The sequence below is a fragment of the Cucurbita maxima genome, unplaced genomic scaffold (assembly GCF_002738345.1).
Source record: "Cucurbita maxima cultivar Rimu unplaced genomic scaffold, Cmax_1.0 Cma_Scf00007, whole genome shotgun sequence".
Lineage (NCBI taxonomy): Eukaryota > Viridiplantae > Streptophyta > Magnoliopsida > Cucurbitales > Cucurbitaceae > Cucurbita > Cucurbita maxima.
This window is the reverse complement of record NW_019272023.1, coordinates 2,778,018-2,798,509: the sequence shown is the minus strand read 5'-3', so window position 1 is coordinate 2,798,509 and position 20,492 is coordinate 2,778,018. Positions and strand designations below refer to the sequence as shown.

The following is a 20,492-nucleotide window of genomic DNA, read 5'->3' as shown; positions in this document are numbered from 1 at the left end:
TTTTTTTTTTTTTTTTTTTTTTTTTATCATTTTGTATTCTTTCATTTTTTCTTTTCTCGATAGAAATTTAGATTTTCAATCTAAAGAACTTCCCCAAGGAAGTCGGTTATTTTCTCATTTTTGTAATAATGCAATCAGTACAGTGAGACCTGTAACTTCTACATATTTTCCATCCCTAAATCCAAGCTTTACTTCAACAAAGCTTTTTAAAAAAGCTTTGAACTTACTTCCTGCTACAGCCTAAACCTTACCGCTTATTAATCAATGGTTTATTTCATTTGAAGAACTGACAGTTTAGTTTCCCTCAATCAATTGCACCTACTATCGGTTATTTCATATTACAGATCATTGTAACGATTCAATATATATTATATTCCAATGAAAGAATTCAAAGAATTTCTGTTAATCACCTCTTTTTTAATAGAAAGTATTTCAGCTGCAGCCAGATTGGAATTAAACAAACATTCCCCACTTCAGTGGAGTATGCATGACAGTTATAACTGCAGCATATGAAAAATAGACAAAGAACGAACATAATATAATCAATTGTTGTGCGACTTGAAGCAAAAAGAGAAGGAACAATACCCTTCCCATGCATAATCTTCTCCCAAAGTTTCTGGAGGTTGAACTGCCACGACAAGTCCTTGTTTATAATATCTGACGAAGTCACCGAATTACTGGAAGAGACTTTGCTATATGTTGACATGGTAGGGACAAAAAGGGCTTTCGAAAAATGAACACCTAAAGATGAAAGATCGAAGTCAGAAAAATGGGTTCAAAATCTCAAAACCCGGCAAAAATTGACTTGAAAGTAAAGATAAATGAGAGCATCCCTGTTAACCACTTTTCCAGTTATAATGAACAGAAGGACACCTTTTACGATGTTAAGATTTCAAATTGTGCTGCTGAAAACGAAAACTATTTAGAACAACCACTGTTAAACATACAAATAGATCGGCGTGTTAAAATTCTATCAGCAGCTTTGCAAAATCACCACGGACCTCTTCACTCAGCAAGATACCATGCCATAAGGTAGTTAGATCCTTAACATAAATTTGATGACCAGATGGATTAAATTGCCTACTGCAACTTGCATGGACTCTTCTCCATTACAAGTTGAACATCTTAGATAAAATCTGAAAGAAGAATCCCCAACTTCTGTTATCTCTGCGCATTATGTGCAATATTGACGATGACATCATTAATATATCATGTTGCATTCGCTTTTTTACAGTGAAAAAGTTCATATTATGTATATATCTTAATGAAAACAACGGATGTCTTTTGTGAAGATTTCAATCCCCGGCCTATGCACCATAAGTGGAGGAAAACATGGCTCAAGGTACACCTATGCGTAAGGGGAAGAAAAATTGGATTGTGATTATAACTGCTATCTATGGGTTATTTAGGTTGATAAAAGCCGAATAAAAAAATAAAAACACGAGTACAAGCATAATACCTGAGGAAGCACATGTATTCACAAGTCGTGGAAATAAGATTTCAGGGTCTCTCATTTCCATGCAATTGAATAGGAGAATCTACAGACCAGGAAAAATTAATTTAACTGTCTTTTACATCATCAAAATTTAATAAGTCACCAAAATAAGTTGAAGTAAAAAACTGGAATGGGAGGGACTCATCAGTAACGTTGAAAAGAAATCTCAAATGCCACAGTACAATGTTAATTGTGGAAATTACCTGCTTTGAAAACTTTGTGGACTCAGCTTCCTGCAGGACTTTTACATCATCATTTCCCGAATCTCTGTCCACATTTTCAGCACTAAAACAATGTAACGACTTATGATTTCCCTTCACAACACTAGAGAACCAGTTAGCACAAGCCCCCATGCTTTCTGGGCTATGAGCTCCATCCAAATAGAATATTAAATCTCCATTCGAGTTTTCAGACTGTGTTGAAGAATTAAATGATGATGCATAACAATCATAAACTATCTGTGCTCTCCCAGAAAGATTTGCAGTTGAAAGACCTCTAAGAAATGCATCTGGTAATTTGGCCGCTTTGAAACCCTGATTTTCGCACAAGACATACAGTGAAATGGCTTAAATATCTATGTTTTAGAGCATAAATTTTAAAAGAAAAATAATAAAGAGAAGAAAAAAAAAAAAAAGAAGAGGAAGAATGAAGAAAGAAGATTGCAGCAGTTTGAAGGGAAAAGATCAACTCAACATTGATTAAGAGTAGACACAAAATCCTCTAGTTCCTAGATAAAATAGTTGTCGCATAAAACATTTTATGATATCATCCAAATTTCATTCTGATAAATGGGGATGCATGCACGTATGGCAGGGGAAGCACATGCATTATATACAACATTATATACAACAAGCATGTCGACAGGGAGGGGGGAAGAACAGACCAAGCAACTTAACACCTCCAGTCACTATATTCTCCCATTTCCTAAATGCCTCGACCAACAATTCAAGAAGAAACCATCAACAAAAACGTCATGTAAAGCATAAAGTAAAACATGAAGATCAGACCAACATTTAGGAACATCCTTTCCCAGTTTCCAGTCCTCTGAAGCCAACATTTACAAAGGGAAACAGCAAGACCAGAATTAACAAGCTGATGATCACCAGACATGCCAAGCTTCAATCCATCTAGCTTTTTATGGTCAAGCGGTTCAGCTACCTCTAATGGGATCTGCAATCGGTAAGCATAGGTCAATGTCCAATGAAGTTCCGTATCATGAGTTTCATAACCCCACATAAAATGTGCACATTTTATATTCTAGACATTTCTATTAATACTTTGAAATATTGAGAGCTGAACTTGTACTACCGCAAGTAGAATTTTAGCCTATCTCTATGAAATTCTCTTCAGCTATGTTTGGGCTTTATTTGTTAGTTGGGATTAGAGATGATTTCGTTGAATTTAGAAATACAGAAGTATAAGGGGATATCAAAGAGTTACATAGAAGATCTCTAATGGTGTGCATGGAAGATCAACCATAGTTACAAAATAGCTTGGAGCTCATGCATGATACAACAATAAGAACCAGAGAGCAAAGTAGAATCCAGTAAAGTGCTGAAGGAGAACACGACAAGCATTAACCTGGAGGACTTTCTTCTGATAAAACCAAAGAAAATTCAACAAAATGATGATCAATGTGTCTGGGCTTTACTAATAACAATACACAATGATACGAGGCTTTTATCACTGTTATAACATGCATTAAGACTCTTAACTACAAGATTCTTGAATGTTTTCAGAGAAAGCTCTACAAGTATTTCACTCCTTAATTGTTTGCTCAAAAATCTAGTTGAAAAAGAAATTCATTTCATGATTTTATTCAAAATTCACGAGTATTAACATGCAAACTCGAGAATCATGAAGCTGCTTATAAGCCAAAGATAGCTTGAGTTGCATCGAATCTTGTCTTGAAAGGAAGAAAATTACCATCAACTCACGTGCCTTCTTCTGGATAACATCCATTGCTTCTGGAAGCTGTGGTACTGTGAATGCAGGAACTCGAGGCTTTACATGGATACAAGATGTGAAGCTGACTTAGAATACGAGTAAAAATCAAGCATGGCACAAAATATCTTTATATTTTTTTTCTTAAAACTGCAATTTTGTATACTCAAAGAAGAATATTGCACTAATCCACTAAAGAAAAATAAGCAACAGCCATGCATAACACTTGGTGCAATATTTGTGCATTTCATTCTTCAAAACTGTGATTCTAAAGTAAGAAAGAATGCTGTCCTAGGTGGTCATATTTATTTTTCTTTTTACAAGAAACATCAAAATGGTATATTCTGAAAAAAGGACAAGAACAGCCTAATGGCGAGGGTAGAGGGAACCCCTCCCCCCCCAAACAGAGATATACAATGAGAGCCTGTCCTAGGTGGTCATATTTAGAACAAAATAAAAAATCATGTTATTGCAAAGGCTTACATTGACACTGTACCTTGAGAATTCCAGCCTTGTGCGAAGCAATCTGGCTTAGCGAGTTTCCTGAAACATGTGTCAATGTCAGAATCTGGTTGAAGCAACCAACTTAAATTCACAGGTAATTCATTTTTTGTTTTGCATTGATGCTCAAACCAGATTTATAACAATTGGAGCATTAGTTTGTTTCAAGCATTCACACTGCAAGCCATCTCCATCTCATGCTTGAATGGTTTTCCCCAAAAATTAACATTAAAAAATTTTAACCAAAAAGCTTAAGGTAGAAAATCATGACTAGTAAGATAGATATGCCTAATAACTCCATGTGGTCCATCCCAAGCGAAGTGATGCCACAGACTATAGGTTCTTCTATCTGCACAATAACCACCAATTGATCAATCAATTTTTATTAATCTTAAGATTTCATAGTTAAAAGTTTTCAATCTCAAAAACTTTTGTCTTATCAAAAAAAAAAAATCTCAAAAACTTTTGGAATAAACCAATTCTAATAGGCAGAGCATACCACATTTGTTGAATCGTACATTCCCCCAAGACCAACTTCAATAATTGCAACATCAACCTATTGAGATAAAATCAATAATTCCATAATGAAAAATAAAGGAAAAAGGCAAACAAGAAGGAAAAGAAGGATGTAACTCTCTAATCCAAGTTACTTGAACATGTTTAGAAACACTAATCATCAAATTGATCAGGTTTAAAACGTTGTTAACTGGTTGTGAGGGAGCTTCTTTAGTAGGAAGAAAACAAGTAGATTCTACGAAAATCATTAGTTGACAAAATGAATATAAGTTCCATACTTGTTGGGCACATGTTAAACACTTATTAAGCTCAATAAACCACACGTGTTGGACACTCATGTACATTTAGCTAACAATTATCAAACACGTCTACGCTATATTAAATGGTGGAATAGTTGAGAAACAATTTTGGACATATTTACTCTTTTTATAATTTAAAAATTCCAAACTTGTCCCTAATAATGAAAGACTCTTGTCTGTCATGCATAAATTGGCTAATATACACTCGAGTATGCTATGTCTAGTCGAGTGTGAGCTAAACATATAAGCCACCATCCTCCAGCACATCTCTCTGTTCACCACAAGTTCTTCTTTTGACTCTTCCAAATTCTTATGTGGATCAATTGGCACTAGCGCAAGTTTACATTTGCCTTTTCTTATTTCCATCAATAAATTAATCATATATTTTTGTTGTGATATAAAGATGTCTTGGGCTGAGTATGCGACTTCAATACAGAGAAAGTACTTTAGCCTTCTAAATTCTTTTATCTCGAATTCTCTCATCAATTTCCCTCAAGTTCAATCTCTTCTTCTTCGTTATCTCTAGTGACTAAGATGTCATCTACATACACTAGAAGCATTGTAGCTCTCTTTGCTTCTGAGCTTTTGATAAAGAGAGTGATCTCCTTGACTTTTCTCAGTCTAAACACTTCTCGAGTTTTTTCAAACCCTAGGGGAGTACTCATGTAGTTTTGCTCATCTAGATCATCGTGAAGGAATGTGTTCTTCACATCACATAGTGAGAGCTGTCTATTTAAGTCGGCAACCAACGATAACAATATTCTTATGGTATTTAAAGTCTATAATCCAAGACTACAGTGCTTCTAGTGTATGTAGATGACATCCAAACTAAGGTAGTGTACCAAAGTCTATAATCCAAGATTTAATCTCACTTATCTCAAAAGAATTTATACAAACTCCTCTCCCTATCAATCAAGTTGCCTCTCTCCTACAACAGGTCTCGGATTTCTTAAGTAGGCGGGTGGACCTCCCTTTTCTTTTAGCAGTAGCCAGTCTTCTTCATCTTGGCAGGCCTCCTATGGATTCCTCCAACTCAATGAATGAAAACTAACAAAGCACTCTGCCTAAAATAAAGTGTTTTTGCATCATAATTGACTTTAAATATCCTTTTTGGCAAGACGTTAGTTTGGATGTATCTCAAAATTTTTGACATGTGGCATTGTATCATAAATACTTATCATAAGCTAAAACAAAATTTGAGCATGAGAGTTATTTGAAGTTTATATATATATATATATACAAACATTGATCAAAGTGTTGATGATGATAGAAGAAGGAGAAGAAGAAATGGACATTAAAGATGCAAGGTCACCAGATGGTGCATTGAAAGAAGAAAAGGAAATGAACTTGGCTTTTGGTGCTTTATTTTTATCACTTTGTGTCATATGTAAATGATTTCAAGTTTGAATGGAACTACGCACAATCTTTTTATGAACATCCTTTTCATAAGCTTTTTGGTTCCAACTAAGCAACGACAAATAAATTATAATAAAATCCCACCTGAGACAGACTAAATCAACGAGTCAAACACCCTTCAGGAAACGAGGCTTTCTTCCAAGTCAAAGAAAGTTTATGCCAGAGAACACTAAGCCATATTAGTTTCTGGGAGGACAAAGTCTAATAGGTTTGAAGAAACCTATTTAAGCTTGCAGAGGACTACTTCTCTGCCGTCTCTATTCTTTCACCATTCATAATAATATATTGGAAAGGAATAGAGAAGCTAGTAACAGAAGATAGTGAATTGTACGAAAGATCATATATCATGCTATGACATTAAAAGTCCATGACATTCAAGATGTTCAATTCTTGCATAAATCATAAGTTCTTGCAAAAATAGAACAAGGGAATGAAAGCAACATTGCAACTACCCCTAGACTGTTTAAAATGGGAGCTATATTAACTGAAACTAAAGTCATTTACCTCTTCATCTATGAATATTTTAAAAGCCAACAATGTAAGAAACTGAAATAGTGCAGGCATTGGCAGATGTTCTGTAACACTTTCCTGCAAATTAACACCCAAAATCACAAAACTGAAGGTTGTAGTTTGCATACTGGCAAAAGAAAAATTAGGCACACACATCGTTGAATTGTAATTTGTACCTTTATCTTTTTCTTTCTTTTCATCTATGAATGAAAATTTTGTTTCATGTTCCTAAAAATTAGGAAACGAAAATACACCAGAGATAGCTATGCCATGTAAGGAACAGAAAGTAAGAATATTGAAGCACAAGCTAGAATCTCAGCCAGTATAAGACAAAATATCAATTTATTATTCACACATAATTCAACTGAATCATTGAACTATTCAAATATTGAAGTTTTCACAAACTCTGTTTCCAACTATTACTCCAACGCACTCCTCCTAAATGCTAGAAGATTGATATATGTGCATCTAACTTCACAAGTGACTGACTCGTCAATTCCAAATAAACTCAACAAGTTAGCTTTTTTTCTGTTTTTGTCTTGGAAACATCATCAAAACATTTCATCAATAATCAAAGAGGATGCAAGAGATTATGAACTGGACCAATTGTATGTGGATCTGTACCAATGTGGGTAAGTTGGTTAAGGCAGAAGTAGTTTTCTTGTTTGATACTTTTCCGTGCACATCTACAGTTGACTAAACCATCTGGACATGCAAATGATGTATATACTCATTGAAATTCTTATAAATCATGACCGTGCAAAAAAGCTTAGCTAGAGCCTGCATCAAATGCCTTTCAAAGAGAATCGAATTGAAGTAAGGAATAGCAACAATACCTTCAATTGTCTCCAGCATGCCCAGAAGTAATGCAGAAATTTATCTTCTGATATATCCAATCTGATTGTTCCATTCAAAGTAAGATTGTAAAAAAAATATATATATTAGATAAAGTACGAAATACAACTTCAACAAAGTTAATGAGCTTGAAAATAATAAGTAAACGGAGAGCTTCCTCATAATTTCTCAGTGTGTCACATGTACATGATGTTTGTGTTTTATAATAGAAAGAGAGGGATGGGTGAGTTGAGACATGTTTTTTGCTAAATACCAACATATATTTCAACACTAACCCATTTATACGAAATCTCTCACGCACATCAATGAGATGAGGGGAAGTGAAAAGTCCAGTTCGAAGACCACATTCCCGTAAAATTGCTTCAGAAAAGGTGCATGTGGAACCCTGAATTCATACAGATCAGGTGAAAATGAAAAGAGAATTAAAGAATACTGCAATACTGAGGCCCTGCTTATTCTTTAACCAGGTATTGATGTTCCTTTTTCTGCACCAGCAAGATATGAATGATGGACCAAAAGTTATTTTATTTTACTTTGGAGAGCCATTAGACCATCACAATATTGGCCCACAAATTTTCTCATACATTTTTAGTTCGCTCCATTAGTTGACGAAACTTATGTAAAAAACTGTAGCATGAAAACTAGCCAACTCATTCATTGTATTGATAAGAAAAAAGTATGAATGCAAAATGAATATGGATAACATGTCATTTTTTACAAAAAAAAAAAAATACTTCACATTGACATAATGAAATGTTACCAACAAAATTTATTACAGGAGGAATTAACAGAAAAAAAAAAAAAACAAAAAAAAAAAACAAAGCATTGAGAAGAATTTGTTGGGAAACACATATTTCATTGATAGTATGAAATATTACCAAAATCCAAACCCTAGCTTTAGAGGGTTGCGAAAAATTCATCTCAAGTGCTAGAAGATCATGAAGAGACTAAAAATTGCAAAGTCCCTCTCCAGGTATGCATACTTCTATATAAGTCTCATTCATAGTGACCATGATCACATTCAATAAAAACCATAACCAACTCCTCCTCCTTAATATCTTTCTTTTCCTTAGAGAAGGCCATAGTGAAGCTCATGATAGGCACCTTATTCCCATCGAAGCTAAAAAAACGCCCTCTTGATTTCCTTCATACTAAAAGGAGTCTCCAACCCATACCTATCCCTAATGAAATAAAATGGAACACCAATTTAAACCTTCCAAGAAAGGTCTCGGACAAACAGATGGGGAATAAGTGAGGCAAAGACAGACAAGAGTTGCCCCTCAAGTTCTTTGTCCCCAACCAATACTTTCCCGGGTGTTTTTTAAAGAGTGAGACAGCCTTCTAGAACTTAAGCGAGAGGTGCAAAGAAAGTAAGAGTTTTTTTTTTTTCCCCATTTTAGTGTGGGAGATGCAAAACAGGAAAACATAAATAATTTTTTTTATAAATTGAAACGTGGTCTAAATATTATTCAGTCAGACATTTTCCAATTAGGCAATACCATGCTAAAGCCTATCCAGAAATACTCAACACTATCAATATCACCCCCTTCCTCTCTTCTTGACTCATCTTGTGGATTTTGAATTGTTAGGCTTCGAAAATCTATCCACTTCATAATTCTTTACATCAAACATTAGCGACTACACTCAACTGCCCCACACCCAAAACCATCACATATCCAACTGTTTGCCTTTTTCCCCTCCCTCTACACCATCAGAGACCATGCATTCTAAATCCTCTTGCTACATCAACGGTCCTTTATGAGGTAGTAACATTTTGTACCTCCCCCATCAAAGTCCTAATCAAGACTCAACTTATTCAATTAACAATGGATACAAAATCCCCAAAGAAGTAAAACAAGCTAGTAGCCCCTACCTATTTCCTGAAACTATTCCCTCCCTAACCTCATGCTATTTTGTACATATTTTTACTCTCTTTCCCCATATGTGACCTACAGTAACATTATGTTAAAGAACTTACACAAAAAAATTGAAATTAGGATTAAACTTAAAAAATTAGAAAAACGCCTCCATGCCCTTCATTGCAATTTACACTACTTCGCTCCTTCCTTATCTTGTTCGGGTAGTTCACGCTGCCTTGAGCACAAGTAAAACACACGGGAGGCTTATTCCCTTTCATCTTTCTTCCTTCCTTTCTTTCTTTCTTTCTTTTTTAGTTGGCTCCTTTTGTTGGATTTTTCATTTGTCTTTGATGAAAAAAAAAATTCATTCATTAATAAAGACATAAATACCATAACATAAAATTTTCATTGATTGAGGCAAAAAGAGGTTATGAAATAAACTATACTCCAATGATCTTCTAACCTAAGTTTATTCCTCACCTGCAATATGTATAAGCAATATTAAAGGTAGAAAATAGAATACCTTTCCCTTAGTTCCAGCCACGTGAATAATTTTTAGTTTCTTTACACATTCTTCTAGGTCTAGAATCTGCAAAAGAAACATAAGCATTATGATTTAATCTTTATAAAGTGGTTCAAGTATTATGATAGGCAAACTCAAATGATCATTTCCACTCTTCTCTATTGTGACAATAGTAAATATTTAAAAAGAGCAATCAAGCTAAATAATTTGACCAACAAATTTTTTATCACATATTCACAATATCAGATCAGCAATGTTGAAACGTTTACTTTCATGATTTCTTCATTAGAGTCTGATGTCAGAAGTGTTACCTCAACGTACTTTCTCATCCTTTCTAATTTCGTCTTGCTCCTGATTACTGGAACCATTGCTCCACGACTTTTCTGTGTTATCAAGGACGAAAGTGCTTCCAGAGCAGATTCATAGGAAGATGACTGAGGCAAATTGTTTCTCATTTTTTTTTTTCCCAAGCAACAGCCTCTATACCTTTCAGAAACCTATAACATCATTGAAAAACAAATAAGATTTTCGGAAATTCTGAAATCAATAATCAAAAATCATATTGAGGAAGTGCCAAAGAAGACACCAAATCTTTCTTAAGTACACAAACCTCACAAAACAAGAGAGAGGTGAGAGAGGAGAATTGAGAAGGAAAGAGATGGTGCTTTACTGAATAGCCTCCAAGATATTCTATTCCATCCAGGGTTTTCTAAAGCACGAGGCCCATTAAAGTGTAATAGTATTTTGGAACCTAAGAGCAAGTGCAAGCATCAGGGAGGCAAGGCATAGAGAATATTGAGAAATTGGTAATTTATAATACAGTGATTATTGGGTATTTTGAAGTAGAGAAAAGGAAGAACTAAAGAAATGAAGGCTTTATACCAAAGTGATTATTGGGTTTTGTTTAAAGAAAGATAAGCAGGAGGGAAAACTTCAAGCATGTGCTAACGCTCTAATGAATAGATGGCTTTCTAAATTCAATATCTTGAGAATGAGATTGTGTGAGGAACAACTTCGGACCACTCACCCATTATTCTAGAGACCAGTGGTTTCAAGTGGGATCAAATGCTCTCAAATTCCAAAGGCGCCGATTATAAATCAATCAATATTCAACAATAATGAGAACAAGAGGAAGAATTGTGTGTTCTTAAGCTAGATTGGAAAACAAAACCCTAATAATTTTGCACATCAGAAGAAGAAAGTACAAATTCAAACTTAGGTTTCAACCTATTCTTTAATTTCTCACTACAAGACGAAGCATCGACTGATAAGGATAAGAAAGCAGCAGTTCCATCTCACTCTACCTCTACCTCTACCGATTGAGTAAAGTAGATGATGAAGCTAAACATTGAATAAACAAAATCACAGAAAGAACAGGTAGAGCGAAAGAAAAAAAAAAGTAAGAGTTATACATACAGAAACGCAGAAATGCAAAGAAACAGGAGTAAGGGCTGCACTCAGATTGGGGAGATTAGAAGCGCGAAGCCGCCATGAGCAAGAATCCGAATCTGGAGCAATATAATATAAATATGTCCGTACTTTTTTTGCCGTTGAAACTGGTGTCTGAGGATGAAATTTGGATGGTTAAATTTCCGTTTTTTTTTTTTTTTTCCCCCATAAATATTGATATTTTCATCCACATTTTGTATATAAAAATACTAAATATTTTTTAATACAATTTTTGTTTTTGTTAAAAGACAAAATTGAGACAAAAAGAATGAGAGAGGAGGAGAAAGGAGAGACCGTTTTCATGGGCATTTGACGTCTTTTTCAACTTAGGGGTAAAAATGTAATTTCCTCCTCCCGGTAAACAAATAATAATAAAAAAATATAAATAAAAACACTGAAATTTACACCAAATCAATAATAATTATTATGGAATTTTTTAACATTTTTTGGTACCATACAATTAAAATATATTCCAATAAAAAATTAATAATAATAAATTTGATTTTTTTGTTATGTAAATGTTTTAAAATATTTATTAGTAGGAAGTAGATAGTAATTAATATATTAGGAATTACGAATTTCTACGTGAACATAAATTCTTATGGTGCCTCCACTAAGACCTCCTTCTTGGTCATAGCATCAATAAAGAATATCGTTTATATATTTTTTGCTAAATTAAAAAAAAATACCCATAAACATCGTATTTTTGAGTAAAATACTAATTTCAATAATATTTTAAACTTTCAACATAATTTAAAAAATACTTATGAAATTAACGTCCTTATGAAAAAAATCAAATAAATTAAATAAGATTTTAATATTTTTGAAATGTGGAAATAACAATAATATTATTTTTGAAGTTTTTGAAAAAAAAATAGTGAAGATATTCTTTTGATATTTTTTAGAATTTTTTTTTGTTTTAAGAGTGAAGCATACAGCTCATCTGGTGCATCTACATGAGTATATATAGCAAAGAAGGATGAAGACAGTGAAGCATACAGCTCATCTGATGCATCTACAAGTACTTATGCTATTCTTCATATTCACAATCCAACTCTCCAAACTTCTCAAAATCACAACAAATTTCACAATATATGAACCATGGAAGTATCCCTTTTTCTCTGCCAGACCAAACACAAAAAATAATATGAAATAAAGAACTGAAAGGAAGTAAATCACTTGTAGGATTCTCACTTTCTGGTTGTTGGATTAACTGTCTCGAAAGCGTGTATGAGCAAGTCGACTTTTCGCTTACGAGCAGGAGTGAGCTTGGCCACGGCCTGTCGAAGTGCGTAATCAAGCATCCATTCCTCTGCATTCTTTCTATCTTCTGTGTCTTGATGCCTCAGCTGAACTTTCTCTGATTCTGCATCTTGCTTCACAGCCAAAAAGTTTGGTCGTTTTGGATTGAATTTCTTTACTTTTTCCATTGCTTTGATAAATCTCTTCAGAAGAATCACTTTTTTCAGATTGCTCCAATTCTTTAGAACTTGCTGATTGTGTTTTCTTCCCGAGTTTTGCTCTTTTTCATCCTCCTCCTGGCTGTTCGCATCGACAGACTTCACCGATCGTTCTTCGCTATTAGAATCAGTAGTATTGTGTACCTCTTTTCTTCCATCTGTTATTTCGGAGGCGTCTCGTTTCTCTTCTAATGCTTGGTCTCTATTCGAGTTGTCGGAGAATGATCGATCGTCAGGTGAGGTACTGTTTTCTGGAAGAGGGATTTCGTCAATTGCTTCGTTTACTAGCTTTACTGCTTCAATGCATCGGAGCTTCACGTCTGGATCGTTCACAAAGCCGTCTTCCATTTCCTTGTTTTGTTTTCTTGAAGAAAATTCCTTTTCATCCTTGTTAGTCTCCTGACTGACAAGAGGTTTCAAACCATCTTTAGCATCAATGCTTGAAGCCATGTGCTTGTATATCAAGAACCACATGCTTGCATTCTTTTTTGGCTCGAACTGTGTTTCATTTGCTTCACCAATGCTGGAAACAGATTCTGCTTGCGTGGAACCAGCTTTCGATTGAGCTATCCGACTTCTATCGAATATAGCCGCCCTTGTTTTTTCTAGTAGTTCATTTGCTGAGGTGCAATGTTCGAAATTATTGACTTCGGTCGATTTCTCATGTTCTTCGGAAGTGAGGGTTCTAGCTATTGCTGATGTCTCATACTCTTCTGATGAGAGGCTTTTGGATGTATCAGATACTCCACCGATTAAGCTGATCGAACTATCGTTTTTGGATATTGTTTGGTCAGGCTCCAGATCTCCGTTATGAAGTAGTTCCGAGTTTAAACGTGCAATTACCCTTTTAGAAATCTTTAGAAGCTTTCCATTCACTGAAACTTCTTGATGGCTAGTGTCTTCTGGGTTCTTGGAGGTCTCACTATCTAAAATGGCATCTTCGACCTCTGGCAAGCGTATATCAACCGACACGGGATAGCCTCCTTTTACAGTGATCTCCTCTTCTACCTTATCGCGATTGCGAGTAGCAATGTCCCCGACTAGCCGCCACCCTCTACCAGTAGTTTCATGAACAGCTTGATCTTGTTCTGATTTCTCAAGATATTCTAAGTTTGCTTCATCTTTATTAAAGAACGTCATTGAATTCTGGTTTTCTAACTTGGTAATGTTGTTTGCTTGGCCTGCAGATGCTTTGAAAATGTTCTTCATGTTCGAAAAATTCCCAAGAACGGTATCATCAGCACCGTTTTGATGCTCATTTTCTTCATCAGTTCTATCAGAAACTCCATGATCTTGTTGAGAATCTACAGGAGGAGCTACTTTGGTCCTGATGGGAGCCTCAACTCCAGGCAATGGAAGAACTGTTTCAAAAGCTTCTACAAGCAGAGAAACTCTCTTCTTCTGAGCTGGTTCTAATTTTGAGATAACCTGTTGTAATGCATAATCAAGCATCCATTCCTCGCTGTTTTTTCGTTCTTCTGTCGTTTGACGCTGGAGATGAACCTTCTCTCCTTCTGGGTTGGGATTAAGGGGTCGAAAACATGGCTTCTGTGGGTTAATCTTCTTTACTTTCTCCAAAGCCTTGACAAATCTCTTGAGAAGGATTAGCTTTTTCAGGTTACTCCATCCCTTAGCTACTGACTTATTTGTTGACCTGTTTTCAATTGGCATTGTTTTCTTTTCTTCCATGGACGTTTTATTTTCGACTTTAGTTCCCATTTCGTCTCGATCTTGTGCAAGATCCTCTCCAGCAGAATGAGTACTGGAAGAAGGCATTAAGAAGCTTGATCCTCTAACTTCAGCCGGAATCCTTCCCCACAGCTTCTCTCCTGAATTCTCATCACGAGGTCGAGGGGATTGGTCTCGAATCTCCGGGAGAAGGATTCTATCGAAAGCATCTTGCACTAACTTAACAGCTTCCCTCTTGAAGAGCTCAAGTTTTCTATTGGCAGCTGCATCAGGATTCACATCTGCTCCTTCCTGATCAATATTGGTGACAAGCTTAAAGGAGCTGGAGTTGGTGTCTAATACCAATTTGTTGTCAACGTCCTTTGATGTTTCCTTCACCTGAAGAACAGGTAGTTCATTATCAGCATTGGCAGAGTTGCTGTCCACAACATTCTTATAAACCAACTGCCACATTCTGACATACTTTGGATTAATCTCCTGCACTTCTGCTGTAATATTTAAGCTGATACTCGAGCTAGAGCTCGAACGCGATAGACTATCCATTTCCGCTGACAAATCTCCCTTGAGCTTCTCACCAGCTTCACTTGGACAACTTTGACATCCCATTTGCTCATAATCAACAGCAGAAGAGCCCACACTTTCCTTCAAGCTGCTGCATTCACCTGCATCAAAATTATCTTTCCCTTTCGAATCGATATCCATAAGAACACTAGGACAGAGTTCTTCCTCTACAGCGGATACCGGTTTGCCAGTGTTCTCATTAGCTACTAGTCCTTCTCTACTCACCATTTTGCTTGCTTGAATACCTTCCTTACGTTTTCCAGATTGTTTGGCTCGAAAAGGTGGTTCGCTCTCAGTCTTGTTTTTCTGAGCTCTCATGGCACGTTTCCTCATGGACTTGAAACGCTTCAATGGAGCAGCATTTCTATGAGAATGGCCATGGAGGGAACAGTAACTGTAAGGACAAATCTTCTTTACAGCAAGTTTTTCAGATTCTTTCTCTTCTCCAGGCTGGATCTCAATGTTATCAGAAAACTTAGAACCCTTGAGGGCTGAAGAACAAGTCATCTTTTCAACACATGATTCTGGATGTAACTCAGACATTTCCATTTTGGAATATTTCTTAAACTTGGAAGCCGCCAATTTCGCGAACTTCCTCACAGGTTTTAGTGATGCCTTCCTAGTTAACATTATGCCCGAGATCACCGAATTTGATTTTGAATAAACCGCAGAAACATCACTATTCTTTTGTCCATTATTCCGATTCCCTAATTTAGATCTGCGGGAACTTACCGGAGATTGCAATTCTCCTTGATCGGAAGATTTCCTTATCAATGTCCTTTTGATTCTAGAACTCGACATTCTCGCCATAGTCCTCGTAGGCTTTGAACCAGAGCGGCTTGCGAGTGATTTCTGTTGCAAACAGTAGATTCAATATCTCACTACAAAATCCACCATTATCAATCGCAAATACTCGAGAAACAAGAAATCGAAATCTGAGACAGACCTGAGAGTAGTTTCTTCTCGCTTCCGAGCTCCTAGTGGTCTTCATGAAATTCGGCGACGAATCAGAAACAGAATTTGAAGTAGAATCTCCATAGCTTGACGAAGAAGAAGAAGACGACGACGACGAAACAATACCGAAACTGAACTCAGATGTCCCTTCTCGAGCAGTTGATTTTTCCAAGTTCGGGATTCCATCTTCATTTTTGCGATCATCTTCCGATTGCGAGTGATGATGATGATGCCGACGATGAGAATCCACGTCGATCATTCTCTCGAATCAGCCACACCAGAATCAGAAATAGATTTAGGAAAAACAACGATCGGGCGAGGAATTCAATCTTCAAAGGGAGGCGAGGAAAACAAACGATTGAAATCGTTCCTCGAAAGCAAATCTCAAGGGTATTGTATCGTATTGTATTGATCAGATTTGGAGTCTGCGGACGAGAATTTTTAGACGGATTTGAATGTGAGTAAAGAAAAGGATTTCTTGACTTGCACAAATGCACAAGCCTGCCAGGCCATGGCCTATGTCTACATTTTTATTCTGTAATTTGGTTGACCACCCTTGCTGGGCTCCACCCAAGTTGACCAACACAGCTCAAGGCCTTCTTGTTCTTGCATGCATCACAATAATATTAATATTGTTTTTGAGTAACAAATGTGTTCAGAAAAATCTTATTTTTAGTTGCTCTAGTCAACCATTTGTTAGCAAAAATTGCTATCAGTTAGTTACTATAAGCGTCTAGTTTTAATATAGTAAAACAGCTTAACATCACTATTAATTATTTACCAGATAAATCTTTAGGAAGCTCCAGTGTTTACTTCTTCTTGAATTGATATCTTGAAAGCTCAGTTTTACTCTAATTATTCAATTATTACTGTGCACCCTATCCAAGGTTATATAATGTGAGTCGTTGTTATTTCTCTCTTACTTGCTTATACAATGTCTCTTTCGAAAATCTCAACCTTCTCCTAAAACCGAGGCCAAAGGCTCGAGCATACATCGTTTGGTCGTAGGTGACGTAAGAACGAATTGGCTTAGCTCACTTGTCGTTGGAAAGTGAATGTCGCACAATCGCAAGTCCACTGCCATTAAAAGTGCGATTGTGACAAGTGGTCGTGTGTATATATATATATAATCACATTAAATACACCATAAATAAATTTTTAAAAGTTTTATAAATTCTCTTTTTAAAAATTTTAAAATCATTAAAAAATATTTAAATTTTCAAGTAACATTAAAATGTATATAGATAATTTATGGAGTGTCGATAAACCGTTTCTGTTCATATCATATATTGACAGTAAAAAAAATTGTTTATAAAGGTAAAAGATGATTTTCCGCATTAATTATACCATTAAAACTATAATAAAATATTATAGAAATCTAACCAAACTTAACACAGAGAAAGATACTTTCTCTTACTCGACAAGACCATGGTTTTGCAACCGTGGTCACTCCCTGTGCAGCTTATAGTATAGACAGATGATGGTTAACAATGTTATCGTCAATTATTTAACAATGTTAGTGTGATCTAATGATACAAATAATTATTCGAACCAAACTGGTGGCTCGTGTGAAATGAGTTAAGTAGTTGGTGAAGAGTGGGTGTGTGCAGCAAAATTGGCGCGTCGTGTGGGAAGTCGGTCCTATTGGGGGATTCATTTACGCCCCAAATTGTGGAACTTTCAACTTTCAAGCCCCTAACCCTCACACCACTTGTGGCTCTTGACTCGTCCATAAATAATTCACACTTATCTTTTTCTTTTCTTTTTTTATTTATTTATTTAAAACACAAATTCCTTTCCTTTTCAATAATAATAATAATAATAATAACAATGGATAATGACGTTTCATTTTTTATTCATTCAATCCAACTCAATCCATTCATTTATTTAATTGCAATATATATGTAAGATATTGACTTTTTACTCCTTATATCAAAAAAAAAAAAAAAAAATCAAATTTTCAATAAATTTAATATATATATATATATATGGATTGGTTTGGGTTGAGTCAAAGAAATTATGAACCAACCAAAAATTTTGGATTGATTGGGTCTGTAATCCAAATAACTTTAAATTGTTTCACAATGTAACTCACCTTAGTTGGGTCGTACTATTATATTATGGTAGTGAGTGACAAGCATAGGCATGTGGTATGATGTGATGCAAGACAAGGCAATGACGTGATGGTTAGTTAGCTGCAAGAGAAATAACCTGAGATGGTTACCATGTGTTTGCAATGATCATTGTGATTGGATCAGCTCGAATCGATTTGATTTAAAAAAAAACTTAGTCTGACCTAATTCAACCCAAAATGTTATCTAAACAAACGTATGACTAAATTATGTTTTAAAAAAAAAACACAATCTTTTAGGACGATTTTATTCTTGTCTAGGAATATTTGTAGGGAATATATAGAATATAATTAAAATTTAGAATTTAAGTATTTATTATTATTATGTTAATGAAATGGAATTTTATATTTGGTGTAAATTAAAAAACATCTAAATTCAATGTACTGAAAACAGTAATAAGCAAAGATTTTATATTTTGAGTAATTTAATGTTTTGTATATTTAAAAAATTCAGACAATGATTGGATATGATTGTGTGTATGATCACTCCCCATTACACATTCCGCGTCCTTCGCGTGTCCAACCCATCATTTAATTTTCACATGCTTCAATTATAATCTTTTTAACATAATAAATAATAATAATAATTAATCCAATAAATTTTTTATTTATTTATTTTTACTTAATCCTTCACTAATTTTAATAAATTTCAAAATTGATTAATACAAAGTAAATTCATCACTAATTATAATTATATTTGTAAATTTTATTTAAAATTTAAGATTTGAGTAAAAATGGTCTCCAACTTATTTAATTTTTTTTTTATATATTTGAAAATAGAAAATGAAGTTTTTCGAGAAACAAAATGTGGAACAGTGAGGTCAATAGAGAAGGTGCGTGTTCGTAAAATCTAGTTTTCATCTTAAAAATAATAAATTTGGTTAAGTAATAATGTTCGGTAATTTCCATTTTTACAAAGCTTTGAACCTCGAGAATTATTGAACTCGAATAAAAATCAAATAAACCAAAAACAATATCTCTCAAATCCAAATAAAATAGTTTCTAACGACAAAAGAATTAAGAATCAAGCAAAGGCCAATCATGGCTTGCCACGTGTATATATACTTGTAAAGAATCTTCCATAATTGAGATCTATTTCTTTAATTTAATTAGTACAAAAGATTAACGCCTTTTTCAGTTTAAAAAAAAAAAAAAAACTACTTTTATTGTAATGATTTTTGTTTTTCGAACATGGCTGGTAACCCTATTTACCATAATCTCCCTTTCGCGCCGACAGAAAGCGGAGGCTTTTGCTTCCTCGAGTAGAAAGTAAAATGTTTTACGACTTGCATTCTTAGTTTCACATATCGAACAGGGGAGTTCCGGTTTTCTAAGGATTTTTTATTACTGGCTCACTCTTTTGAGAAGAACGGCATCGAGACAAAATTAATGCAACTCTATTTGTTTCTTAATTTTTTTTATGCTCGATTTCTGAACTTTTAAAAATTACACGATTTAACCTAATAAAATGATAGATAATGTATAACCGACCGCTACTATTCATCTCATTTGAATAGACTCCGGCCCAAACCCATTAAGATAAATTTCAAAATTAAAAAATAAAAAAAAAAATACAACAAATTTCCAAAGAATAAAAAGAGTAAAAAATATAGAAATCATTCAATAATACTTACCATTTATAAATATCAACAGTCACCATTGCAATTTCTAGACAATAGATTTAGCGATGGTGCAACACTCACTCTCAGCACTGAGTGAGTCAAACCAACTTTGGCTCACGTTGCCTATAGTTGGGCAATGTGTATACAAACCTCGTATTAAGAATGAGAAATAGAAATAGAATTAGAATCGAATGTGTGTTCTCATTGATATTCATAAGCTTTAAATATGATACATGCTAGCAACTAATACCTACAAATAATAAAAATATAAACTAATTACATATTGATAATAAAATAAATTATAGTCAAAGAATATTAAGATATAATATCTAAGATATATTTCATAAATAATATATTCTTTAAATATTATATCTCAACACCTCGTGTCTCGATTTTATGTGTAGATTTTAGAAAGCTTAGAAAAAGAGTTGTGTTATATAGCATGCAAGCAAAAAGACGACAAACTTTTATAAAAGTATGCTTTAAATATATATTAATTAATTACCAACGGTACACAACCAAATTAAAAAAAAAATCAAACCAAACCATTTTTACCGTTGATGAAATTCGGTTTGATTTTAATATTAGTAAAACCGGAAGAGAAAAAAAACCGAACCGAACCATATATTAAATATATATATATATATATATCTATATTACCGTTTGTTGACAGGAAACAATAAAAGGAAGAAAAAAAAAAAAAAAAAA

General features: G+C 34.4%; 2 protein-coding genes and 1 long non-coding RNA gene across 6 annotated transcripts in view; 1 reads left to right on the top strand and 2 right to left on the bottom strand.

Moving 5' to 3' along the window:
* Window positions 1-11,513, bottom strand: part of LOC111482270 (folylpolyglutamate synthase) — a 13,543-nt gene extending 2,030 nt beyond the window's left edge. For 2 of the 4 annotated variants that reach the window (XM_023127973.1, XM_023127976.1), the window contains exons 1-14: window positions 11,335-11,513; window positions 10,230-10,415; window positions 9,919-9,984; window positions 7,812-7,921; window positions 7,518-7,578; window positions 6,676-6,759; window positions 4,440-4,496; window positions 4,229-4,289; window positions 3,936-3,982; window positions 3,422-3,499; window positions 2,507-2,665; window positions 1,699-2,028; window positions 1,460-1,538; window positions 586-741 (exon numbers count right to left, since the gene is read on the bottom strand). In XM_023127973.1, coding sequence (XP_022983741.1) covers window positions 586-741; window positions 1,460-1,538; window positions 1,699-2,028; window positions 2,507-2,665; window positions 3,422-3,499; window positions 3,936-3,982; window positions 4,229-4,289; window positions 4,440-4,496; window positions 6,676-6,759; window positions 7,518-7,578; window positions 7,812-7,921; window positions 9,919-9,984; window positions 10,230-10,373 — 1,432 coding nt within the window. In that variant the 5' untranslated portion in view covers window positions 10,374-10,415; window positions 11,335-11,513. Of the gene's footprint in view, window positions 1-585; window positions 742-1,459; window positions 1,539-1,698; window positions 2,029-2,506; window positions 2,666-3,421; window positions 3,500-3,935; window positions 3,983-4,228; window positions 4,290-4,439; window positions 4,497-6,675; window positions 6,760-7,517; window positions 7,579-7,811; window positions 7,922-9,918; window positions 9,985-10,229; window positions 10,416-10,528; window positions 10,670-11,330 lie in introns of all 4 variants that reach the window. The other 2 variants (XM_023127975.1, XM_023127974.1) reach the window with 2 other exon arrangements.
* Window positions 10,904-20,492, top strand: part of LOC111482376 — a 23,428-nt gene continuing 13,839 nt past the window's right edge. Inside the window, exons 1-2 of the long non-coding RNA XR_002718198.1 lie at window positions 10,904-10,917; window positions 11,243-11,246. This is a non-coding gene — a long non-coding RNA (uncharacterized LOC111482376). The remainder of the gene's footprint in view (window positions 10,918-11,242; window positions 11,247-20,492) is intronic.
* Window positions 12,315-16,547, bottom strand: LOC111482229 (calmodulin binding protein PICBP-like). The gene is made up of 2 exons (XM_023127917.1): window positions 16,024-16,547; window positions 12,315-15,929 (listed from the first exon to the last, which is right to left on the bottom strand). Exons 1-2 carry the CDS (start codon window positions 16,288-16,290, stop codon window positions 12,558-12,560), a joined length of 3,639 nt encoding a protein of 1,212 aa, XP_022983685.1. The 5' UTR covers window positions 16,291-16,547; the 3' UTR covers window positions 12,315-12,557.